A 20,261-nucleotide genomic window follows, 5' to 3' on the forward strand; every position below is an offset into this window, starting at 1 on the left:
CCCCCGCACAGGACAGTGTGCCCCCACGTGAGCCAGACACACAGGAACTCTCCCAGAGGCTTCACTCTGACTTTATTTGGCAGCACATACTGAGAACAAATCACCCTTCCAGTTAGGTTTAGATTTTGAGCAATCACAATAAAGAGAAGACAGGAGACACCAGTACTGGTTTCAGGTCTTGAGACAAGGACAGAACCCACACGAGGGCGAGGGATGGGAAAGGGTGGCCCCTCGAGGCATCAGGTGCCCGACTCAGTCTTCCGAGTGCGCATGGGCCTGAGTGCGGAGGCAGAGACGGGATGGAAAGCACCAGACCTGTGTGCAGCCCAGCCGGCTGGCAACCAGAACCTCCTGCAGACTGTGTGCTTTCAGATGCTGGCTACTCTCTGCAGACCTTTTCCCGGACCGCCTCGGAGACCTCAGCGGTTACGCAGTGTGAGACAGACAAGAGGGCGAGGAGACAGGCGAGCTGCGCTTTCCTGAGCGGTGGGGACAGAGCAAAGACAGGGCGGGACTCCCCCCACGACGCCGCAAGGCCACGGGTGCCTCTCACTTCTACAGCTGAGACACTTCGTACAGGTACGCAGCCAGCATTTTCGTTCCTTCTATGTAGTTCAGCCTGATGGAGAAGAACAAGCCGTCGTGTCGGCTGCTGTCCAGGGGTCCAGGCGCGCACCCGGCATCCTTTCTGGGAGTCCCACCGTCCTGGCTTGCTGGCCATTAATTCCACTGGCCTTGAGAATTTGGCCACCTGGTTCTCAAGCGCAGGTTCAGCCCACCTGCCCTACTAGGGACCCACCCTGGTCACGGTCTAACAGAGTATATGGGTCCCACCCAGTACTTAAGAAAAGCCTCACTCTGATCATGGCCCCTCCCTTTGTTCGCATAAGAGGCCTCCCCCTGTGCCTGGATACCCAGGTCTCCGTCCCCTCCCTCTGCCTCTGTCTTAGCCCATGACTAGCCCACCCCTGTGACTTCCAATGGCTCCTGTTTTCTCTCCTTCTTAGCTCTTCCTGTTGCCCATGGGTCCTCCCTGACTGCTTCGGCCTCTCCTCACTGTGCTAACTCAGGGACCACCTTCCATCCCTGTTAAAGAGCCCCCTCACGTCTGCATAAGCCAGGAACATATAGGAGGGACTTAGGAAGCCAGCAAGGACTCTGATTTTCCAAACAGGCAAAGCGTGGAGGTTCTTCAGGAGTCCTAGATGATATCCTGCTACAAACACAGAGCACTGGCTGAATCTTGCTGTGAAGAACCACCACCTCCTCACAGCCACATCCCTGCCTTCCACCGGAAGTGCTCGCTACCCCAAAAACAACGGTAGCAAGCAGAGCACTGCCCTTGGTGGGGGGGTCACAGACCCCACCCCCTCCTGCTCTCCTCTCAAAGCAGCCAGACAAGTGGGGAGGGAGGAGGCAGGGAGGGAGAAGGAAGGGAGAGGGAAGGGAGGGAGGAGGTGGGGAGGGAGCAGGTGGATGAGGGAAGAGGAAGGGAGGGAGAAGGAGGGGAGGGAGCAGGCAGGGAGGGAGCAGGAGGGGCTGGAGGGTACACCCAGGCTCTCAAGGAGTTTCTCACGGGCAGCCATGAGGGGCATGAACCCAGGGGCAGGATGGAGGACTGAGCTCACCTGTTGAGCTTTTCATTCTGGGAGTGGGCACCATCATCTGCTGAGCCCACAGGCAGCAGCATGACATTCTTCCCAGTAGCCTCCTGAAAGGTCAAAGTCACAGGAATGCTGCCGCCTTCCCTGGTCAAGTCTGGCTCGACACCAAACACTGGGGGAGAAGAGTAAAAGACATGGTGGGCTTTCAGGCAGCAAGGCTGGGGATCCACCGCACACTTACCACCCAGCGATGCAAGTCCGAACCCCGGGTGTGGCTGGGACGGCAGCCCCACTCTCCAGGTTGGCAGGTGGCACGGCCCCGCCCACGACGGGGGCTCTCTTCAGGGCCCTTGCCTGTGTCCCCAGGGAGAATTCTCACCTGTTTTCAAGGCTCTTCTCCCAGCCATGTAATGAGGGTGGTTGAAATCAGACACCCAGGGCTTCCCACCATGGCCCATGTACACCTTGAACTTGTTGGGGCTGCGCAGGTCAGCAAATTTCTTCGTCAGGTAGCTTGTGACCTGAGTCACAAACGAGACACAATGTATTCTAAGCCTGGCGTCTGATCTGCTGCTAGAGATCTCCTCTACGGTGGGCTATGGTGGGTCCAGAGTGGGCCTACAACTAGTCTACAGTAACTCTACCATGAGTCTACACTGAGTCTACAACCGGTCTCACCTGCTACTGCAGAACACTGCACATAACTGTGGTAACAAAAAGAGGGATTTTATCAAGAAACAAAATCCAGCTATTTGAACATAAAAGGTAATGCTTTCATTTCAAGCAATTCACCCTTTATATAGACATTCCCATAGGATAATATTTACACCAACTCTTAAAAAAAAGTCCCTTGATTTGCTTTACAATAACCATCACATCTAGACCAAAGTGGAGCCGGGTGCTGACTGAGGCACATCTGATGACAAAATCTCAGGCCTTAGTTTCCTCGAAATAAAGAAGCCCTTGATTTCATCTCTCTGGGAAATCTCGGATGAGGGCGGGGTGACTGCCCCCCAAATCTGCCCCCTCTGGGATTTCCCCCTTCTAGAATCGTGCCCTTCCACTCCTCACACTGGCCCAGATGCAGCTCCTGTGCATTCTCACTTTAACATACTCGGCCCAAAGTTAGCATTTGACCTGAAGCCTTATGATGAGGTCAGGGGTCAGGTTTTAGCATGCCTCAGCAGTGACAAAGGTCACACGTGATACTTTTTATATGGCCTTTATCTTTGATCAGTTCTGAACTGCTTATTCTGGTAATTACTGGGTTGGCAGGAATCAAGAAGTGGGGAAGTGTGGGTCTGGGATTCAGTGCCCTACTAAAGTCTACGCTCGAGTCTCTGCCATGGCAGGAGCCCCTTCCCCGCGTCCCAGCTCCCTCACATGCCTGCTCGCTGACAACTTCTGGAGTCATGTCTGGCACAAGCCTGATGGAGAACTTGCCAACCACTTTCCTAGGAATCACGGTCTTGGCCCCCGACCCAGAAAAGGCGCCTTCGATCCCATGCAGGGAAAGCGACGGGTACCGCCATCTGTGCATCAGGATGTCTTTCTGCAGAAAACAACAAAGTGGGTCAGGGGACAACACTGTCAGCTTACAAAGGAGATGGCAATGGCATCTGGGAAGGTCCTCTTAGTGGCCCACCGGCCTGGGGTCTACACAATCACAGGCAGGAAGTACAGAGCCTGGAGGGCTGAGAGACGAGCCTGCCCCAAATGTGCTCTGGTACCTGCTTCGATGCACCACGAAGGGCGGGGCTCTGCCACACTCCGAACAGCCTCAAGTGTGGCATCCTGGCCTCACTGCGGCTCAGGAGTGCTGCTAACTAGGAGAGCCATGGGCTTCCCACAGCCCCGCAGAATTCAGGGCTCAGACGTGGTCCCCACAGACATCAGAGCTCCAGTGGGGCCAGAGGCACCAGGAACCAGGAGGAGGAGGGCAGCACAACGCAGGCCATCCGTGAACTTCCCCCCACTCAGCCCCCTGGGGCACAGAACGCAGGGGTAGCTCCTACTGGGAGGAGAGCCAGGACTACCCACAGAGTCCTGGGCCCAGTGACCATGGACAAGCATGGTCACCCTCTGCCAAGGGCACTTGTACACAGCAGGCCCTCATCTCCCAAATACACAACTGATACCACCAGCTCTCACGCCCCCTGCATCCCAGCAGTGGCAGAGGTCGCGTGGCCACTTGCACGCCAAGCTGGCAAGGAGAGACCTGATGGGGCCCTGGGGCTCCTCAGGGACTCAGAGACCTAACATGTGGACTTCCCGTTTGCGAACCAAATAGGCTCAGTGAGACCTGCAAGGGAGACACGTGGCCCGACACGCAGACACCTTACACAAACACAGACGCTAACTGAAAGGCAACAAGGCATGGGCAAGAGGAGTTTGTTCAGAAACCAGCTTTCCCAGACACGCCCCTGCCCCAGACTAATCTCTCCCAGCCTTGGGTCCCAACTGCCAGCTGCAGTGAGGGCCCTCTGCCCCCAGCTCCACCCGCAAATTCTTGCTCCACTCGGGCCCACCAGGTTTTCCTCCTGTGGCCTGCTTCGGAGGTCCCCCACGCCCCGCCCTGTCCCCATGACCCCAGCTCCAGGCTCTGCAGCGGCACAACTGGTCTCCCCGCCTCACTGCCCCCGCTCCAAACCCGCAGCGCCTCTGCCACCATCTGCCCACAAGGGAGGTCTGATCGGCCCGTCCGTCTGCTCAAAGTCATCAGGTCCACCATCCTCCAGAAGTGCACACGAGCTCCTCAGGACACCACAGGCCTGCACGCCAGGCCTTCCAGTCTGAATCCCAGACCTCCCCCGGCCGGCCCTACCCACGGACAGCTGGACTCGCCTGCACCCTGCTCTGCCGCTCACCCCTCCTGACTCCCACAGCCGCCCCCGCCCCCCCAGCCACACAGCGCTCCAGACCCTGGCGTGGCCTCCACACTCTTTCACACTTCTCTGCCCACGTGTCTCCTGGAGGGATGAAACGCACGGGCTGGGCCTGGCCGTGTTCCTCTCGCACCCCGGGGCCTGCTGCTGCGATTCCGCTAACAGCTCCCTCAGCTGTCAACTTATACTCAGACCTCACAAGCCAGGAACTAGACTAGTTAAGAGAAAAATCCTAACACAATTTTTTAATAGTTAAGTAACCGCTTTGTGCAGATGCTTTCCAGCTTGGTCCCCGACTGTTAGGGATGCCTTCAATCATCTCTGGGCCCAGCGGTAAAACATCGTCCACAAACGCCGATCAGGCGAAAGCTGCTACTACGTGTTCTCTGCCTACATCCTCCAGCTCCTAAGCCGTCGAAAGTCAACTTAGGACATTTTTAAAAACCTCCTAACTGCAATTCCAAGCCTAATACTGCGTTTTCCCGTGTCGGTACCATAGGCGGGCTCCGGGACACACGCACGTGCCGGGATCTCCGCCAGCACGCCCAGCTCCTGCCCACGGGGCCCCCCACGCAGGGCACGGTGGGAGGCCTCGCAGCGGACACAGCCCACCTTGCAGCTGTGCAGCAGCGTCTCCGCCCCCACGTCCCTGGAGTACTCCTCCAGGTCGAAGTCGATCTTGTCGTAGAGCCCCAGCTCCTCCTCTGTCACGGGGGCCACCGCCTCATTGATGCCAGGGATGAGGATCTTTCCCTTCCTGTCCACCAGAGAGCCTGGGAGGGCACAGAGGAGGGGCGCTCAGCGGGCAGGCAGCAGACACACAGCAGTGCTTATCGCGGGAGCCTGGAGCCCCTGCCCCCCCCGCCCCCCGCCAGGGGCTGACGAGCACCGAGAGCTTCGTGTTGACGTTTCCTGGGCATGCAGGGCACTTGAGCACTGCCTGGAACAATTAGTTGAACAAATGACCCAGTGACGTGAGCAGTACCAGCTTCCCACGTTAACACAAAGAGACAGAGATGCAGAAGGGTGGGCGACCTGTCCCCTGCCACAGACCAGGAGACAGATGGAGCAGAATGCTTCCCGCAGGCTTCCAGTAAAAGCCACTACATTGACCAATTTTTTTTTTTTTAATCCATGTTCCACAAGAAACTAGCAGCTCCCAAGCGAAGGAGGCCAAGACGAGTGGAACAGAGTAGACTCCCGTACCAGAAATGACAGGCCCCACGTATGGCAGCCGTCATCGAGAGGGAAGGAGACAGAATTTCAGCAAATCCTGGGTGAGGCAAGGTTAGGTCCAGCCTTAAACCAGCAGGACACCGGGAGGACTGGGCTGGACCTCCCTCACTGGGGTGCTACGGTGTCCAACAGACCGAGGCAGGTGCCCTCCAAGGGACGGGAAATACAACTGTGTCACATGCTCCTAGAGGCCAGCTCTGACAGGGACAATGGAGCCAGGGGCTGCCTTAGTTGGGTCCTGGAAGCAAGGCAGGGTTTAGTGACACACGGAGAGGTCCAGGGAGACAGAGGCACAAATGAAGCATGTCCATCTTTCAAAAGAACAGTGAGCAGAAGGAAGCAGCAACAGGGAAAGAAAAGAAAGCGGTCCACAAAGAATGGTGGCAAACGCCAAATGCTGAGGACGGCCCGAAACAAGGCTACTCCAGCTTCTCTCCCAAGTCACCAAGCAGCGACTGAACCCGTGCTTACCCATCAACATGATGAGATCTGTCATGGCCTCGTGCACCGAGCCCCCGTACACGCCAGAATGGAGGTCTTTGTCACTGCACTCCACCTGGACGGAAACAGAGACCCCTCTATCTGCTGCTAAGCGGGAACTCAGCCTCATCACGTGACAGTGAAGTCAACAAAGAACATTCACAAGATCTGACAATTCTCAAAATCAAGATCTTTTCCCTCAAGGAGCAAAGCAAGGCATTTCCGAAACTACAAAACTTTGGCAGCAACAAAAGAAATAGTCTTGGCAACGCTGACCATGGGGAAAGCTGGGGGCTGACCACAGGTGAATGCACGTGGCTACAGAGACCCTGTGCTTTTCTGCTGAAAGGGGACAGCCACCACGCAAAGCAGCTTGTAAGGACCTTGAGCCTGAGGACCTGGGGCCAGATCCCACCCCCCGCTCCCCCTCACTAGCAGGATCAGGTTTGGGGCCTTGCCAGGCCTGAGTCTCCAGACCCGTAAAATGGCAAAGTGGGGGCGTCTGACTCACAGCCACTGGGGTCTTGTGTCAGACTACCTGTAAAGTAGTCCTGAGAGACGAAGTGCTCAGGGCAGCAATGATTCTGGCATTTTCCGGCTCCAAAACACTCCCACACAGGAACCAATCTGCCCTGTGTGCTAGGACCCAGCCTCGTCTGTGGAGGGGACGCAGGCTCCGCTGAGCACCGCCTTCCCGCTCCGCCCCCATGCCCGGCTTCTGTGTCGAGCACAACCACCCAGTTCCCTCGAGATCTCTGGTCCAGGAAGACCTAAGGGCTCAAATGTGAACATCTTAATTTTTAACAGTAAATCTTTCTACAATGCTTTGCTTAAGTCAATCTTCTTAAACGAGCTACAGCAGTTCATCTTTCCTCAACGGCTCCAAGGCAGTTCCCCAAACACCCTGTATCTCGAAGTAGCAGGAACGACTCTGGCTGGAGAATCTCGAAGGGGTGTCGCACGAAGACCCAGCGCTCTGAGAAGGCTCTGGGCTTCTCCCTCATGCGCATGGCCCCCTTCCCAGGACTTGCCCACAGCGCACTACGGAAGGACAAGGGAGACTATGGGCTGGGAGGAGATACCATTAAACATGGAGAACTCAACACGGTACCTCAATGAAAAAGTAGCAAATGCCCCTGAGACCATATGTGATGCAGGGCTTCTTCTTCCCCAGCCAGTAATTGTCAGAAATGCAGACGTAGTCCACATCTTTGAAGAATGTGTCTTTCCGGGAAAAAATCAAGTCGTCCAAGCCTTCAGAGCCCGACTCTTCCATGCCTTCCAGACAGAACCGGACATTGACTGGAATTTCCTATGAAAGGGAAATGAGCACTGAGAGGCATTCAGTTCTCATGCGCTTTTCTTAGACACCAAAGACAGAAAGTCACCAAATTTCAAATACTCAACTTCCTCTAGACCCGCTGCTCGGGCGCTCTGTGTGAGCCCTGCAGTGACCCTCAGTCCTCACATGATGGGCTTTCAGGGGACACACACGGAGGCAGCTGCAATTACTCCCTCACTGAGGACTCCTGCCAACTGTGACCACACTTCCCATCCACAGGGATCTCCGCACTCACCCAGCGCGAATCGGGAGTCTCCAGAAAGCCCGAGCTGCTCTCTCCACAACACAGGCCACGACACAGACAAAACCAGTCTTCATCTGCGTCAGGGACCAGTTACCACCCCCGCACGCCAGAGCAAGGAGGGGCCTGCTCCTATGTCCAGGAGCTCTGCACTTCGACCGCCCCCCATGCGCTGAAGGCGCTTCTCCCCAAGAACTGGCAGTATTCGCAAGGTGCCCACTTGGCTCCTGCTCCGCAGCCGCCCAGTCTCCCGGCGCTGCGCAGTGAGGAAGGCGGCCCTTCCACAGATGACAGCAGGAAGCTGCACCCAAGCGAGGTGACTGCCGAAGGTCGCAGGCTACAAGATGGCAGAGCCCCCACGTGGACACACATCCATGGAGTCCTAGTTCAGAACCGCCCCCAGACAGCCTCTGCACCATCCAGCTCGCCTCCCCGTCTCTCAAACGAAGTCCTTCCTGGGACCCTGGCACGTGGAATGGTGTAAGTGGAGCTGCTCTGACAGTTCTGCCCTGCACACAGCCACCCTCCCCTCGGTCACCCCCAGATGCCGGGGGGCCCTGGAGAAGGGGGAGCCTTCTCAGTCCCTGAGCCCAGTCAGTTGGAGGTTCTGAGCCTCAGCTCCCTCCTGTGCGAAATGATACCTCAGACCACAGAGAGTCCCAGTCCCTCCTCAGATCTACCAAACTACCCTCCGACAAAAATGCTTGTCTTATTATTCTGATTTTATCACAGTACAAGATGAAGTGTGATGCAAAAACTGTCTACATAATGGTCAGGAATACAAAGTCTCTGACAGCTGGAATTCTAGGCACCCTCTTCTTCCCCACTTTTCTATTTTACAAACTTCACACACGACCAGATATTTCACAGTTGAAGAAATGTATCTTAAAAAATAAAAATTTTTCAGGAGGAAAAACCACCCTGAGAAAGCTAGGGGTCACCCACTACCAAAGAACCCATGACTTTGCCTCCAGGTGAGCTGTCTCAGAGGTGGAGCCACAGCTGAAAACTCAAATTTCAGGGGCTGGCTGGATTGCTGCTGAGTCATCAGTACTAAGACCTCTGGGCAATTGTAAAACAATTACAATTCCTAAAGCTAGAAAACAAACCTGTAATCTTACATCTGATCCCACTGCTCACAGGGTTTTGGGGGACCTTGCTTTCTCATATCCCAGTGATCTTTGATCTTCACTGGCTGTTCTGGGAACAGACACCCTGCTTTTTATCGCTGTGACAGAGCCAGGCAGTTAGACGTGGTTCAAGTACCTGATTTGTCTTCTGGAAGGCTTCCAGGGCATTCAGCCAGCCGGCCACTGGCCCCTTATCATCGGTTGCACCTCTCCCATACAATTTGCCTAGAACAGCAATCAGCAAACTCAGTTACAATCACGATGAAACAGACAAGAAAGTGTCTTGCCGGAACACAGCTGACAGCATCTCAGCACCACCACAGGCAGCTGTCCTAAGACCTCCTCTTCCCATCAGAAGCCCCGTTTTCATTCCGTCAGAGCCCCGAGTCCCCATCCTACACTACTGTCAGGATCTGCCAGAGAATTCACCATAATCTAAGAGCAAGCTGTACGGACGCTCCCCTTCTTCCAGCGGACACAGCAGTCAGCCAGCACTCCCGTCCCTGCTGACGAGGGCGTGGACTGCCGAGCCAGCTCCGGGGGCGCTGCCAGCCCGCTAGTTACTTCAAATCTACCTCCACAACTAGCTGGTAGCAGTTAAGGGTAGGCCACCTGGTCATGTGTAGGATCCACCATGCACCATCATCAAGAGAACTCTAAATCTCACACAAGCCCAATTCTGACACCTAATTTGGTGAAGAAAAGAACACGTTTATTATTTACTTCTCCAGGTTATCACTTTGAAAACCAAAGGACATGTTACTGTTTCTCCTCCACGTAATTAGTCACAGGACCCCTCCTCTGCACACCCACTCCCGGGCCCAACAACGGCAGGTGGGCACTGGCCACCATGAAGGACACTTGGCCATCGAACCCAGATCCCGCTCCCTGCCCTAACATATGATGCAGGCCGGAGGAAGGACAGCACTCGGGCTAAGGTGTGCTCAGGGCTCAGTCCCTCTCTGGCCAGGTCTGTAACGGCCAGGCCTTAGACTTCCTCATTCTCAGCCTGTTTTTAATATTTGGCAGTTTCAACATGACCACCCCAAAGCATGACACTTCGAGCCATTGCTACCTTGGGAATTTCTTTCTATAAACTGAACCTACTTTTCACAAAAGCTACACAGTTCTCCTAAAAAGCATCCTTGCTCCTGTGATAAGCACAGACTGAATCACTCACTCCAACATGCCAGACCTGTGCTGGACAGAGTGCACAGGGCAATGTGCTCCCTCCCACCCAGCACCCTCGACAAGGAGAAAGATGGCATGCCGCCGGCTGACCACAAGGAAGCTTATCTGTGGAATGAGTGTTATCCCAGCTTCATCCACGCCCACGACTCTACCGAGGGTGCCTGTCAGACTGCGGAGGGGCCGAGTGGGAGGCCTCCCAGAGAGGCTGTGGGTGACTGGTGCTGGTGCAGAAGCTGGGGTCATGGGGCACGGCTGCCAGATGAGCAATGAGGGGAGACGCGTGGGTGGGCAGAAGAAGCCCACGGAGTCTCCCAAGGGGTGCCAGGGAGAAACACGTCACAATGAAGTCATCACGGGGCAGGGAAAAGAGGGGAGGAGGACCCACAACTTTAATAAGCAACAGGAGAGCTTTCGGGAGAGGACGAGTGTCCACTACAGAGGAGGCCCAGCAGGGACTGCGGGCCCGCAGGAGCAGGGTGGGGGCGGGGACAACCTCCAGGTTTGTGGTGCGTGGGGCAGGGGAGGCGGGGGGACCGTGTGGAGATGGTGAGACAGGGAACAAGAAGGAAGGGCAGGCTGGAGAGCAAAGACACAGAATTCTGTTCCAGACAATGGCAAGTAAACACCCACAGATATGTGGGTCTAACGCTCAACAGGAGCCTGACGGAAAGTCAGCAATCGTGCTGTGATCACGACTGTGGTGCAGAACTGAATTTCCTCGGAGATGTTGCTGCAAGTGAAAAGTTTCCTCGATCGTGCACAGTAACGGACACAGCTGACACTGAGCCAGAGAAAGGTCTGAACAGAAACCTAACACATACAGTTACAAGGGCTTCGATTAGAGTCTGGACTTAGCCCAAGGGGGCGAGCTGCAAATGAAGGGGCTTCTTCATCTGGCCGAAGACTGGTACAGAGACATGGCGATTCAGGAATGAAGGCAGGAAGAGCCTCCATACCAGAGGGGACAGGAAGCAGGGAGGTCAGCCTGAAGTGGGTCCTTGGTAGAGAGTCTCAAGTGCCCGTGGGTGCGTGGCCCGGGTGGTGCTCGAGGACTGTTACCGAGGGATTATTACGTCCCAGCGAGAGTATCCCCTCACGTAAAAGAGCAGAAAGGCTTCTCCAGACACTTCCTCTCCTGAAGGAAAGCATCCCTTACCATCACGTTCCACCAAGGTGAAGGGCTCGCTGTCCCAGCCATCCTCCAGGGCTGCCGGCTGCACGTCCAGATGGCCGTAAATACACACGGTCTTCTTCTGCGGGTTGGAGCCCAGCTTGCCGAGTAAAATGGGAGGGAGCGGTATCTCAGAGCCATCAGGGAGCTAAGAGTTGAGAAGGAAGCAATCGAGGATGACCTTTGTTTAAAAAATCTGGTGCTTATAGTACATATTACTAAAGTACCTGGAAAATTTTTATGTGTTCTTATCCATCAGCCTATATTGTAGAGTTCAAGACCATACTGTTTGGCTGCGTGAGTAATGGACAAAAAATTCCTTCCCCATAATCCAGAGCACTTAGACTGCATTATATTCACCAACTGTAGGCAGTTTGGTAAATTTTTAAAGGCGGATTTTTTTTAACGTCTACATTAATAAAACATGATGAAGACTAAGTTTGGGGTAAAACTTTGCTCATTATTTTCTACAATAATGGATGAAAACTACTACCATCTTAAAGGAGATACACGTTTGAAATTCTGCATGTGGATCACACTATGCACAGAAAAGGACGCAGAGCAGGGCAGCAGGGAGCAGACCGTGCAGCAAGCCAGACTAAGCCAGCAGTGAGAGCTGCTGTTGCTTCCGAGCTCCCTCCCCAGCCTAACCAGTCTCCCACAAGCCCTAAGGCGGGGGCGGGTGTCAGTCACAGCACTAAGTGGACAGGTGCTTTAGGTTCCGTGCCAGGCTGCCGGGATGCTTGCAGGATTTGTCTTTCCAGTGAATTGCACTCAGAAACACTCACCTCACTAACTCTTGGTAAGCCCACAGTACCCATGTGCAGCCCTGGGACTCAAGGTCACCCACCCACGTGAACCACCCCCAGGGCTGGGTTCACACACCGCTTCCAGAAGGACAGCCCCAGCCATGAGGAGCAAAGAATCGTTCCTTAGACTCACTGCCCTGGTCACACATGACATGTGGCACTGTGGTTGCCGCTGGCCACTGGCTTCAGGAGATTCATGATTTTTAAATGACAGATTTTCTCTAAATCAAGTTCTACTCAATATAGCTGAAATACTGAAATACTTTACCATTTTTCTAAGATGCCAACTGGGCCCACAAATAAATCTGTACTGAAATTCAGGTTGCAAATTGCCCAGGTATCTCTGCTCAGAACAGGCGAGAATGCAGTCGGCTAGTAACACAGTCAAGTGCTTACAGGGCTACCATGCCACCCTCTACTAGAGTACCTGTCTGGGCAGAAGTCTTAGACAGGGATTCCACATGTCTCCCCCACTTCTGCCCCATGCCCACGGCCACCACCACAGTCCAGTTCCCAGCCCCAGACTCACTGCACCAGCACCCAATGGGCCCTACTCCGTCATTTGCACTGTGTTCACTTCTTCCCTCATGTCATTTCTTGCTCAGGGGCCAATGACTGTCCCATTTCCTGAGCACATCTGTCTGGAGGTCAGGCCCCCAGTGACCAGGTCCCCCACATTTCCTGGCCACGTGCCCTCTCCATCCTACTGCCTGGGCAGTAGCAAGGCAGCAGACAGGCCTGACTTGACATTACCTGCACCAGCCTTGGCAGCGCGCCTAATACCAAAGAGCCCCCCATCAGCCTTTCCCACAGTCATGCCTGCCCTCAAGCCTCGCCCACCCGGGGACCCAGGCTCCAAGGTCCTTCAGTAGGACCTGGAACTTCAAACGTCATCCTTCCCCCATCAGCCTGCACGTACACATGCCGACATCCAAGTCCACCTCCACACCCAGGTCTTCATGGCTTCCTAAAACATGGAACACTGCTGCCACATGAAGTGACAGGAGGAGAAGCTCCAACGGGCTGTCACCTCACACTACAAGGATCTTTGCAGAACTTTTCTAACAGTGACGAAATCTGTCAATTTCTTGATAAGAATAGGTCTTACGTAATTTTGAGACTGTTGCAGTCATTTATCTTTTGTGGAAGGCCCTTTCTGAAGAAATGCACTGCAATGTCAGTGTTAATAGAATAAATCTATTCTAATGAAACTCATAAATTATTTGCCACCTAGATTTTTTTCTTTATTAGGAAAAAAGAGAGGGGGAGTAAACCAATTATGCTTCTACAAGAAAATAATACAAAGAAACTTGATTTATTCTCCCCGAGTGGGGAAAAGTGCCAGGAAGCTACAGTGTAATTTAGGTCAATTATTACATTTGTGGCCAAACGAAATCTCATATACAATACTGGGCTGGGAATCAGGAGACCCACATTTGAATCTCCTTCACCATCAACTGATTGTGGGTGCCCAGTGGAGACACAGCTCACCTGGGCCTCTGGGTTCTTCTCTTTATGAAAAGACCAGATGCGGCTGAATGCCCACACATAAAACCCCAAGACTATGATACCAGCAGACACTTAAATCTCCATTCAGGAGAACCGAGACAAGCCAAACGCTGTCACACTCTGCAATATAGAAGAATATTACAAATTTGGAAAACATAGGACATGAAACATGCCATTAGCATGGGACTTGAAATCATCTGAGACTAAAAAAGCAGAATAATGTAGCATTAGTGAGATGGTTCATTCACGTCAGGAAGAAAATGAACCAACGTCACCTATCAGGATCCTGCAGTAAAATGCAGCTGGGCCCCCCGGCCCCACACAAAGTAGCTCTTTTTCAGGAACCAAGTCATAAAAAAGTGCTGTTTCTACCAGCTGGGATGGGGGCACAGCGCACTGAGTGGGGATCTTCATCACTTTTACACCTACACGAAGAGCGTGCAATTTCTTCCTAGTTAGAATGCTTTCTAGGGGAAATCCCAGTGATATCCTAAGAGTGGCCATGACATTAACTTACTTCTTGTTTTTCTTTTTTTAAGTAGGCTCTATGCCCAGCATGGAACCCGACTCAGGGCTTGATCTCACAACCCTGAGATCAAGACCTGAGCTGAGATCAAGTGTCAGATGCTTAACCCACTGAGCCACCCAGGAGCCCCAACACTAACTGACTTCTGAGTAACCTCAACAGCTCTCCCACCTGTAGAAAAATGCTGAGTATTACAAAAGCTTTGCCCCCATCCATCTTAGGAAATCATATAGTTTAGGATCCCAATCAGGCCTTTTCTGTTTGTTTTAAAGACAAGCAGATTATCTGAAGCAAAAGACGGCTTAAGAATATGCTGGGTCCCAGGCGCCTCTATGGCACAGTCAGTTGAGCATCCAACTCTTGCTTTCAGCTCAGGTCATGATCTAAGGGTCCTGAGATAGAGCCTCACGTTGGGCTCTGTGATCAGCATGGAGTCCACTCGCCTCTGCCCCTCCCCCAGCTCACACTCACTCTGCCCCTCCCCCAGCTCACACTCACCTCTCCCAGACAAATTTTTTAAAAAATATTAAAAAAAAAAAAAAAAAAGATTGTGCTGGGTCTTAGGTAGGTCTACTAATTGCGGTTCAGTAATTCCCACAGCACCAGCGCCATACCTTCTGTTTTCCAATATCTACCAATTCCACAGAGCCACCCAACTGTTTAATATCCGCAGCGGCAACTTCCAGCATCCTCCTGATTTCACCTCTCTTCTCAGGCCATGCAGATACACTCTGGATGGCTACCCATTCTGCAAGTTTCTGTTTGTGGAAAATAAGCAAAAAGGGATTCTGAAAAGGTGATCCTTTAAGGAAGAAAGGTAGTCATAAATTTGCCAGGTTTCGGGCACCCAAAGTTGACTTGCTACCAGCAACCAGTCCATTTTTAACATGATGGCCAGATGTCGAAGAAAAGAGCTATCACATTTGCGTTTTAAGATTTAAAAAAACTATCTGTACTGACCCTGTATCAAAAACTACAGCATAACAGAAAAATGTCAGAATGTGTGTTTTTAACCATTACGCACAAAATGAATGTGAAATGTACAAAGTTCCACAAGTTTATAACTGAATCTAACAAAATTACAAATCCAACATATAGAAAATAACCAACTTTTTCACAGTCTAAATTAGTCATTCATGCTCACCATGGCCAAGTTCTTTAAAGGACAATTTTTAGAATGAGAGCTAAAGATTTCATCTGAAATGTGTCTTCCAAGAATAACTTTAAAGCACAATTCTTTAATGTCAAGAAACAGATTTAATTTACAACATTACCAAATCATTTAAAACAGACGAAATGCAAAAAGAAGTTAAAGTTTGTTCTTTAGTCTATAGGTACAAGAAATTGTACATGGAGATTAAACAAAAATCTCTGATTAGCTCTATTATTTCCAGAAACATCATATATATTAAGACTTTCTATCAAAAGCCAAAAGTATAACTTGCGTATTGTAATAGGAGGCAGAGGGGAAGACCTCTAGGTAATACGTACACACTTTGGTTACCATTTCTTTTGTGTGATCGGAGAGCTGTAAGATCCACTCTTCTAGCAAATTTTAAGTATATAGCACAGTATTATTAACTACCGTCACCTCGCTGTTGTTACCTTCAATCCCTAGAACTTACTCGTACCTGAAAGTCTGTAGCTTTTGACTGACCTCTCCCCATTTCCCCGCACGCCCCAGCAACCACAATTCTACTGTTTCTGCATGTTCAACTTTTCAGGATTCCACATACAAGTGAGATCATGCAGTATTTGTCTCACTCTGTCTAGACAGTATTTTTAATACTTCATTTAAATGGCATAGCTCCTACTAGTTTCTTGAAAGTTTCTCTGAGCCCTGATGGATTAAACCTAATTTTAACGTTTACTACAATAAATATTCCCGTACCTTAATGTAGCGATCCTGATTTTCATCAACATACTTAAACAGGGTAGTGAGGGCCAACATCTTTCAAGCAGACCGCACACCTTGAAGGTTCCTGCAAGGAAAAACTACCGGTCAGCCCTGCCTGTGGATGGGCCAGAAAAAGCCAGTTAGGAAGGCACCCGCTTAAGCTGATAACATGCTGCTCCGCCCTCCATGCCCTCAGGAGGGTTCCAGGAAGCTAGCAGAGAAGCTCCAGAAGCAGTTAGGGGCTCAGGGTGATTTCCCATTCTTTTCTCAGAAGGAAAGTATGCACAAAATTGTGTCAAAATGGCACATAACTGAAGAAAGCGCCTGAGCTGAAGACAATCTGATGAAAATCAGAAGTAAGTTCTGGTAACACTGATTTACCAGCGCTTAAATTTTTTCAAAAGCACATAGAGAACTTCCCATTTACTGTTACCACAGAGGAAATAATCACTCCAAGGATCCCAGCCAAGTGTCACATCCTGACACTGTCACAAATCCCACAACACAGCAAACAAAATCCAAAGAGAGGTTGATAAATTGTTTTAAAAAGTTGATAATCTGAGCCCAGAAAGAGTCAAAGGCAACATTCAACACCTCCACAAAGGCCACAGCCTCCCTCCAGCGTGCATTTGCTAACATCCCGTTTCTCCTGTGTGAGACCCAATACACGCTGCCCCACTTTGCAAATATAGGGTAAAGGAAATGATCTGACCAGTCATCTTTAAAACGGGAATGAACGGAGCGTTTTTTTTCTTGGTGTGGGATTCGAAAGTGATTGCTCAACAGAGGAGTGATTATCTACAGTGACATCAGGCCTGGCGGCTGTTGAGGAAATTGAGGAAGTTACCCTCAATCTGCGTGCAGTAGGATTTCAGTAAGAACAGGTCAAACCACTCAGTTCTCAGAGCCTCCTTCCTACTCTCCAAACACCCACCACCGGCATCAAATATTTACAAGCCTCCTAGCCAACTCAGCCTGCTGCAACTGCGGCTTTTATCTGAAAGACAACAGTCCACAAATGCTGGAGAGGCATTTCATGAGCACCAGAAAGTCAAATTTTCATCTGTCACCAGTAATGCAAACTGAGAAGCTATCTAGGACAATATGCTACACTGGGCACTTTTCATTCGGGTCCCTGGTCATGAAATAGCACAAATTCCAAGCTCACTGTGCATACTCTCCTTAGTGAAGCCAAATTAACCAATGGACTTCTGTTGGTTCATTCAAAGATTTAACTATCTAAGTTGCACTTTCACCAAACACTAAACAGAGACGGGCCTGTTCAGCTCTGCAGGCCAAGTCCCCAGGGCTGGCTAAAAAGTAACAACTTCTCTTAATAAGTAACCTAGTCAAAGGAGGTCAGGCCAGGGCCATTTTCGCCCTCCCACTTAGTTCTGCGATTCCTGCCCCAGCCTGCCCCTCCTCCCCCATCCAGTACGCAAACCATAAAATGGGGCCACTTCCAATGCCCAGGTGAACCCCACTGATGAAGGTAAAAGCGCTGTGCTGGAGTGAACAACAGCAAATACTACGCGTCCAAAATAAATGCCAGGAATTCTAAAATTTCCGGGGGGGGGGTTAACTTTATTAAACGATGAAGCTAGGGAGAGGGAAGGCCGAGTAAGACTGGTAGCACCTGGAACCGTCTAGCAATACCTACTAAAGACTTCGTTAGTTCTGAACCTCCCAGCCCTCGTCCCTCCGTAATTCAGAGCACATCCGGGAGTAAACAGACGCAGGAATCCTGGCTTTAAACATACAGAAGCCAGTGAAACGGGGAAGGAACCTCCAATGCGCCCACTCCAGACTCTGATCCCAAACAAGTGTACAACTATCCTTCGCCACTCCTCTCTGCACACAGGAGGGCCACCTCGTGACACCAGGTCAGCACGAGGAAGACCGTCCGGGGCCCACCCAGGCCGTGGGGGTACCCGCCCGGGGCCAGGACCAGCTCCATCTTCCAAATGAGTTAACAGGCTGAGGGCACGACTGAGCGAGCCGCCCCAGACCCGCACGCTGCAACCTCCCGGCCTGAAAGGCCAGCGGGACCCAGCGACTCCTGACCCCAGGCATCCGCCAGCGGCTCCGCTGAACAAGGAACGCCTTTAGCTTCCAGCGGGCCGAGCCTGGAGCAAGCGGCTGACGGCCCTCTGCGCGTCCTTCCCGCCGCCCGCAAACCGAAGCCGGACCCTCGGGAAGGCCTTCTTTTAACGGGGACACCCTCCCTTCCCGTCCCTGTTGGCCACGCGAACCAAGCTGTGGGCCAGGCCGTGGCCCAGCTCCCACAAGCCGAGGCGCGACTCCGGCCATTCCCCGAGACTCACCCGCCCCTGCTCCTCCCGGGCCCACCCGCTCCCGCCCGACTCGGCCCGTGAAAGCCCCTCACCCCTTGGCGGCCGCTGCGCCGGTTCCGCACCACGTGCCCGGTCACGCCCCCGGCGCGAGCCCGCCTCCCCCCGCCCCGCCCCGCCCACCAATCCCCGGCCTCGTCTGGAGACCCGGCGTCGCCCTGCCTGCCCCGCCCACCAACCGCCCCGCCCACCAACGGACGGGCTTGCTAGAGAGCTGGCGTTGCCCTGTCCCTCCGCGCTAACCAATCACCAGGCTTGTTGGAGAGCTGTCGTCGCCCCGCCCCGCCCCCCAGCTCTGGAGTCCGGCGGAGAGCTGGATTCCCAGGCTGGAACTCATCCGCCCTCCCCCAGCCTGCATCCTGGTCTCAGCTCAGTGCCGCGGGGCGGGTTTCGGGTCTGTGGACCATGAGATCCTGAAGTCACAGGAGGGGGGCTACACCCCACCCTCGGGCCGCTCAGGCTGGTTCCAGGCGGTACCACCTGCCGCAACCTGGCCCTGGGAATCGTAGGGCCGCACCAGCCCCATTTCTGAGGGGAAATGAATCCTGTGATCCCGGGAAGTGATGACGGAAGAAGACCCACCATTTATTTATGCCTTTTTCATCTCAGCACCTTGGGGGTAGTGATTATCGCCGTTGGAGTATTTCCAAAAGAATTTGGCAAAACCTGTACCCCCTTTCCTTTTTTTTTAAATAGCAAGTTTAATAGTTGCTGTAAATACTTTAAAATAAAATGACCCTCCCTTAAATTTTCCATCTATATCCCTCTCAGAATGTTGTCAAATTGTAACTCTTTTTGTTAAGTTCGAAAAATGAGGGAATATTAAATACTAAGGTGTCCCAATTCTACTCCCTCCCCTGCCCCCCGCCCCCGCCCACCGCAAGTCACACTGTACAAAGAGCTTTTATCTTAAGGGGAGATTTTGTCTATATTCAGTAGTCTATTATTCATTTTTCACTATTTCTTTTTCTTGTCTTTTTCAATTTTAACCGAAGTCGAGTTGACATATAATGCATTAGTTTGAGGTGTACAACCGTGATTCAACAATTACAACCATTAGTAAGCGCGCACCACGGTGAGTGTAATTACCATCTGTCATCACGCAAAGTTATTACAGTATTATTCTCTAAGCTGTAGTTTACATCTCTGTGACTTTTTTTTTTTAATATAACTGGAAATTTGTAACTCTTAATCCCCTTCACCTGATTTTTGCTCCCACTTCTCCTCTGGCAACTGCTACTTTGTTGTCTTCATTTACGAGTCTATTTCTCTTTTTTTGTTTTTTAGATTCCATGTAAAGATGAAATTGTAAGGTTTTTGTCAGCACGATACCCTCTAGATCCATCCAGTTTATTGTGAATGGCAAGATTGCATTCTTCTTTTTATAGCTGGGTAATATCCCATTGTGCATATATCTCGCATCTTCTTTATCCATTCATCTATCAATGGACACAGGTTACTTCCATGTCTTGGTTATTGTAAATAATGCTGCAATAAATAAAGGGGTGCATATGTATCTTCAAAGTAGTTTTTTGTTTTCTTTGGGTAAAACCGAGAAGTGCAATTCCTGGATTGTATGGCACTTCTATTTTTCATATTTTGAGGAGACGCCATACTGTTTTCCATTTTGCACCAATTTACCAATGTCACCAATTTTTAACCCCTTGTTTTTAACCAATGTTGCACCAATTTACACTCCCGCCAGTAGTGCATACAGCTTCCTTTTTCTCCACATCCTCACCAATACTTGTTATTTCTTGTGGGTTTTTTATATTAACCATCAACTTGTAACATTTTAATGCGTGATAGTCTTTTATTGATGATCTTGTCATACTTCTCTGCAAGAGAATATGGAAATTTAAATTAATATTTACTTTTCTATAGCTAAA

General features: G+C 51.6%; 1 protein-coding gene across 3 annotated transcripts; it reads right to left on the reverse strand.

Moving 5' to 3' along the window:
- Positions 1-55: 55 nt before the first annotated feature.
- Positions 56-18,478, reverse strand: CNDP2 (carnosine dipeptidase 2). Of its 3 annotated transcripts, none has more exons than XM_026496486.3 (12): positions 18,408-18,478; positions 16,016-16,106; positions 14,739-14,882; positions 11,266-11,428; positions 9,055-9,143; positions 7,317-7,517; positions 6,197-6,281; positions 5,102-5,262; positions 2,992-3,156; positions 1,984-2,125; positions 1,629-1,776; positions 56-619 (listed from the first exon to the last, which is right to left on the reverse strand). In XM_026496486.3, exons 2-12 carry the CDS (start codon positions 16,073-16,075, stop codon positions 556-558), a joined length of 1,422 nt encoding a protein of 473 aa, XP_026352271.1. In that variant the 5' UTR covers positions 16,076-16,106; positions 18,408-18,478; the 3' UTR covers positions 56-555. The 3 variants fall into 3 exon arrangements, with proteins under 3 accessions (XP_026352271.1, XP_044239022.1, XP_048074541.1); XM_044383087.2 differs by having other exon boundaries at positions 18,346-18,415; XM_048218584.1 differs by lacking the exon at positions 18,408-18,478 and adding an exon at positions 16,616-16,747.
- Between the last annotated feature and the right edge of the window lie 1,783 nt (positions 18,479-20,261).

This window comes from Ursus arctos, unplaced genomic scaffold (genome assembly GCF_023065955.2).
Source record: "Ursus arctos isolate Adak ecotype North America unplaced genomic scaffold, UrsArc2.0 scaffold_17, whole genome shotgun sequence".
NCBI classification, from domain to species: domain Eukaryota; kingdom Metazoa; phylum Chordata; class Mammalia; order Carnivora; family Ursidae; genus Ursus; species Ursus arctos.

Coding starts and splice junctions, on each gene's coding strand:
- CNDP2 (XM_026496486.3), bottom strand. CDS start 16,075: ATGTTGGCCCTCACTACCCTGTTTAAGTATGTTGATGAAAATCAGGAT. Junction 11,429..14,738: donor TAGATATTGGAAAACAGAAG/GTATGGCGCTGG, acceptor CTCAACTCTTAG/CTCCCTGATGGCTCTGAGAT. Junction 620..1,628: donor CAGAATGAAAAGCTCAACAG/GTGAGCTCAGTC, acceptor CTTCTCCATCAG/GCTGAACTACATAGAAGGAA.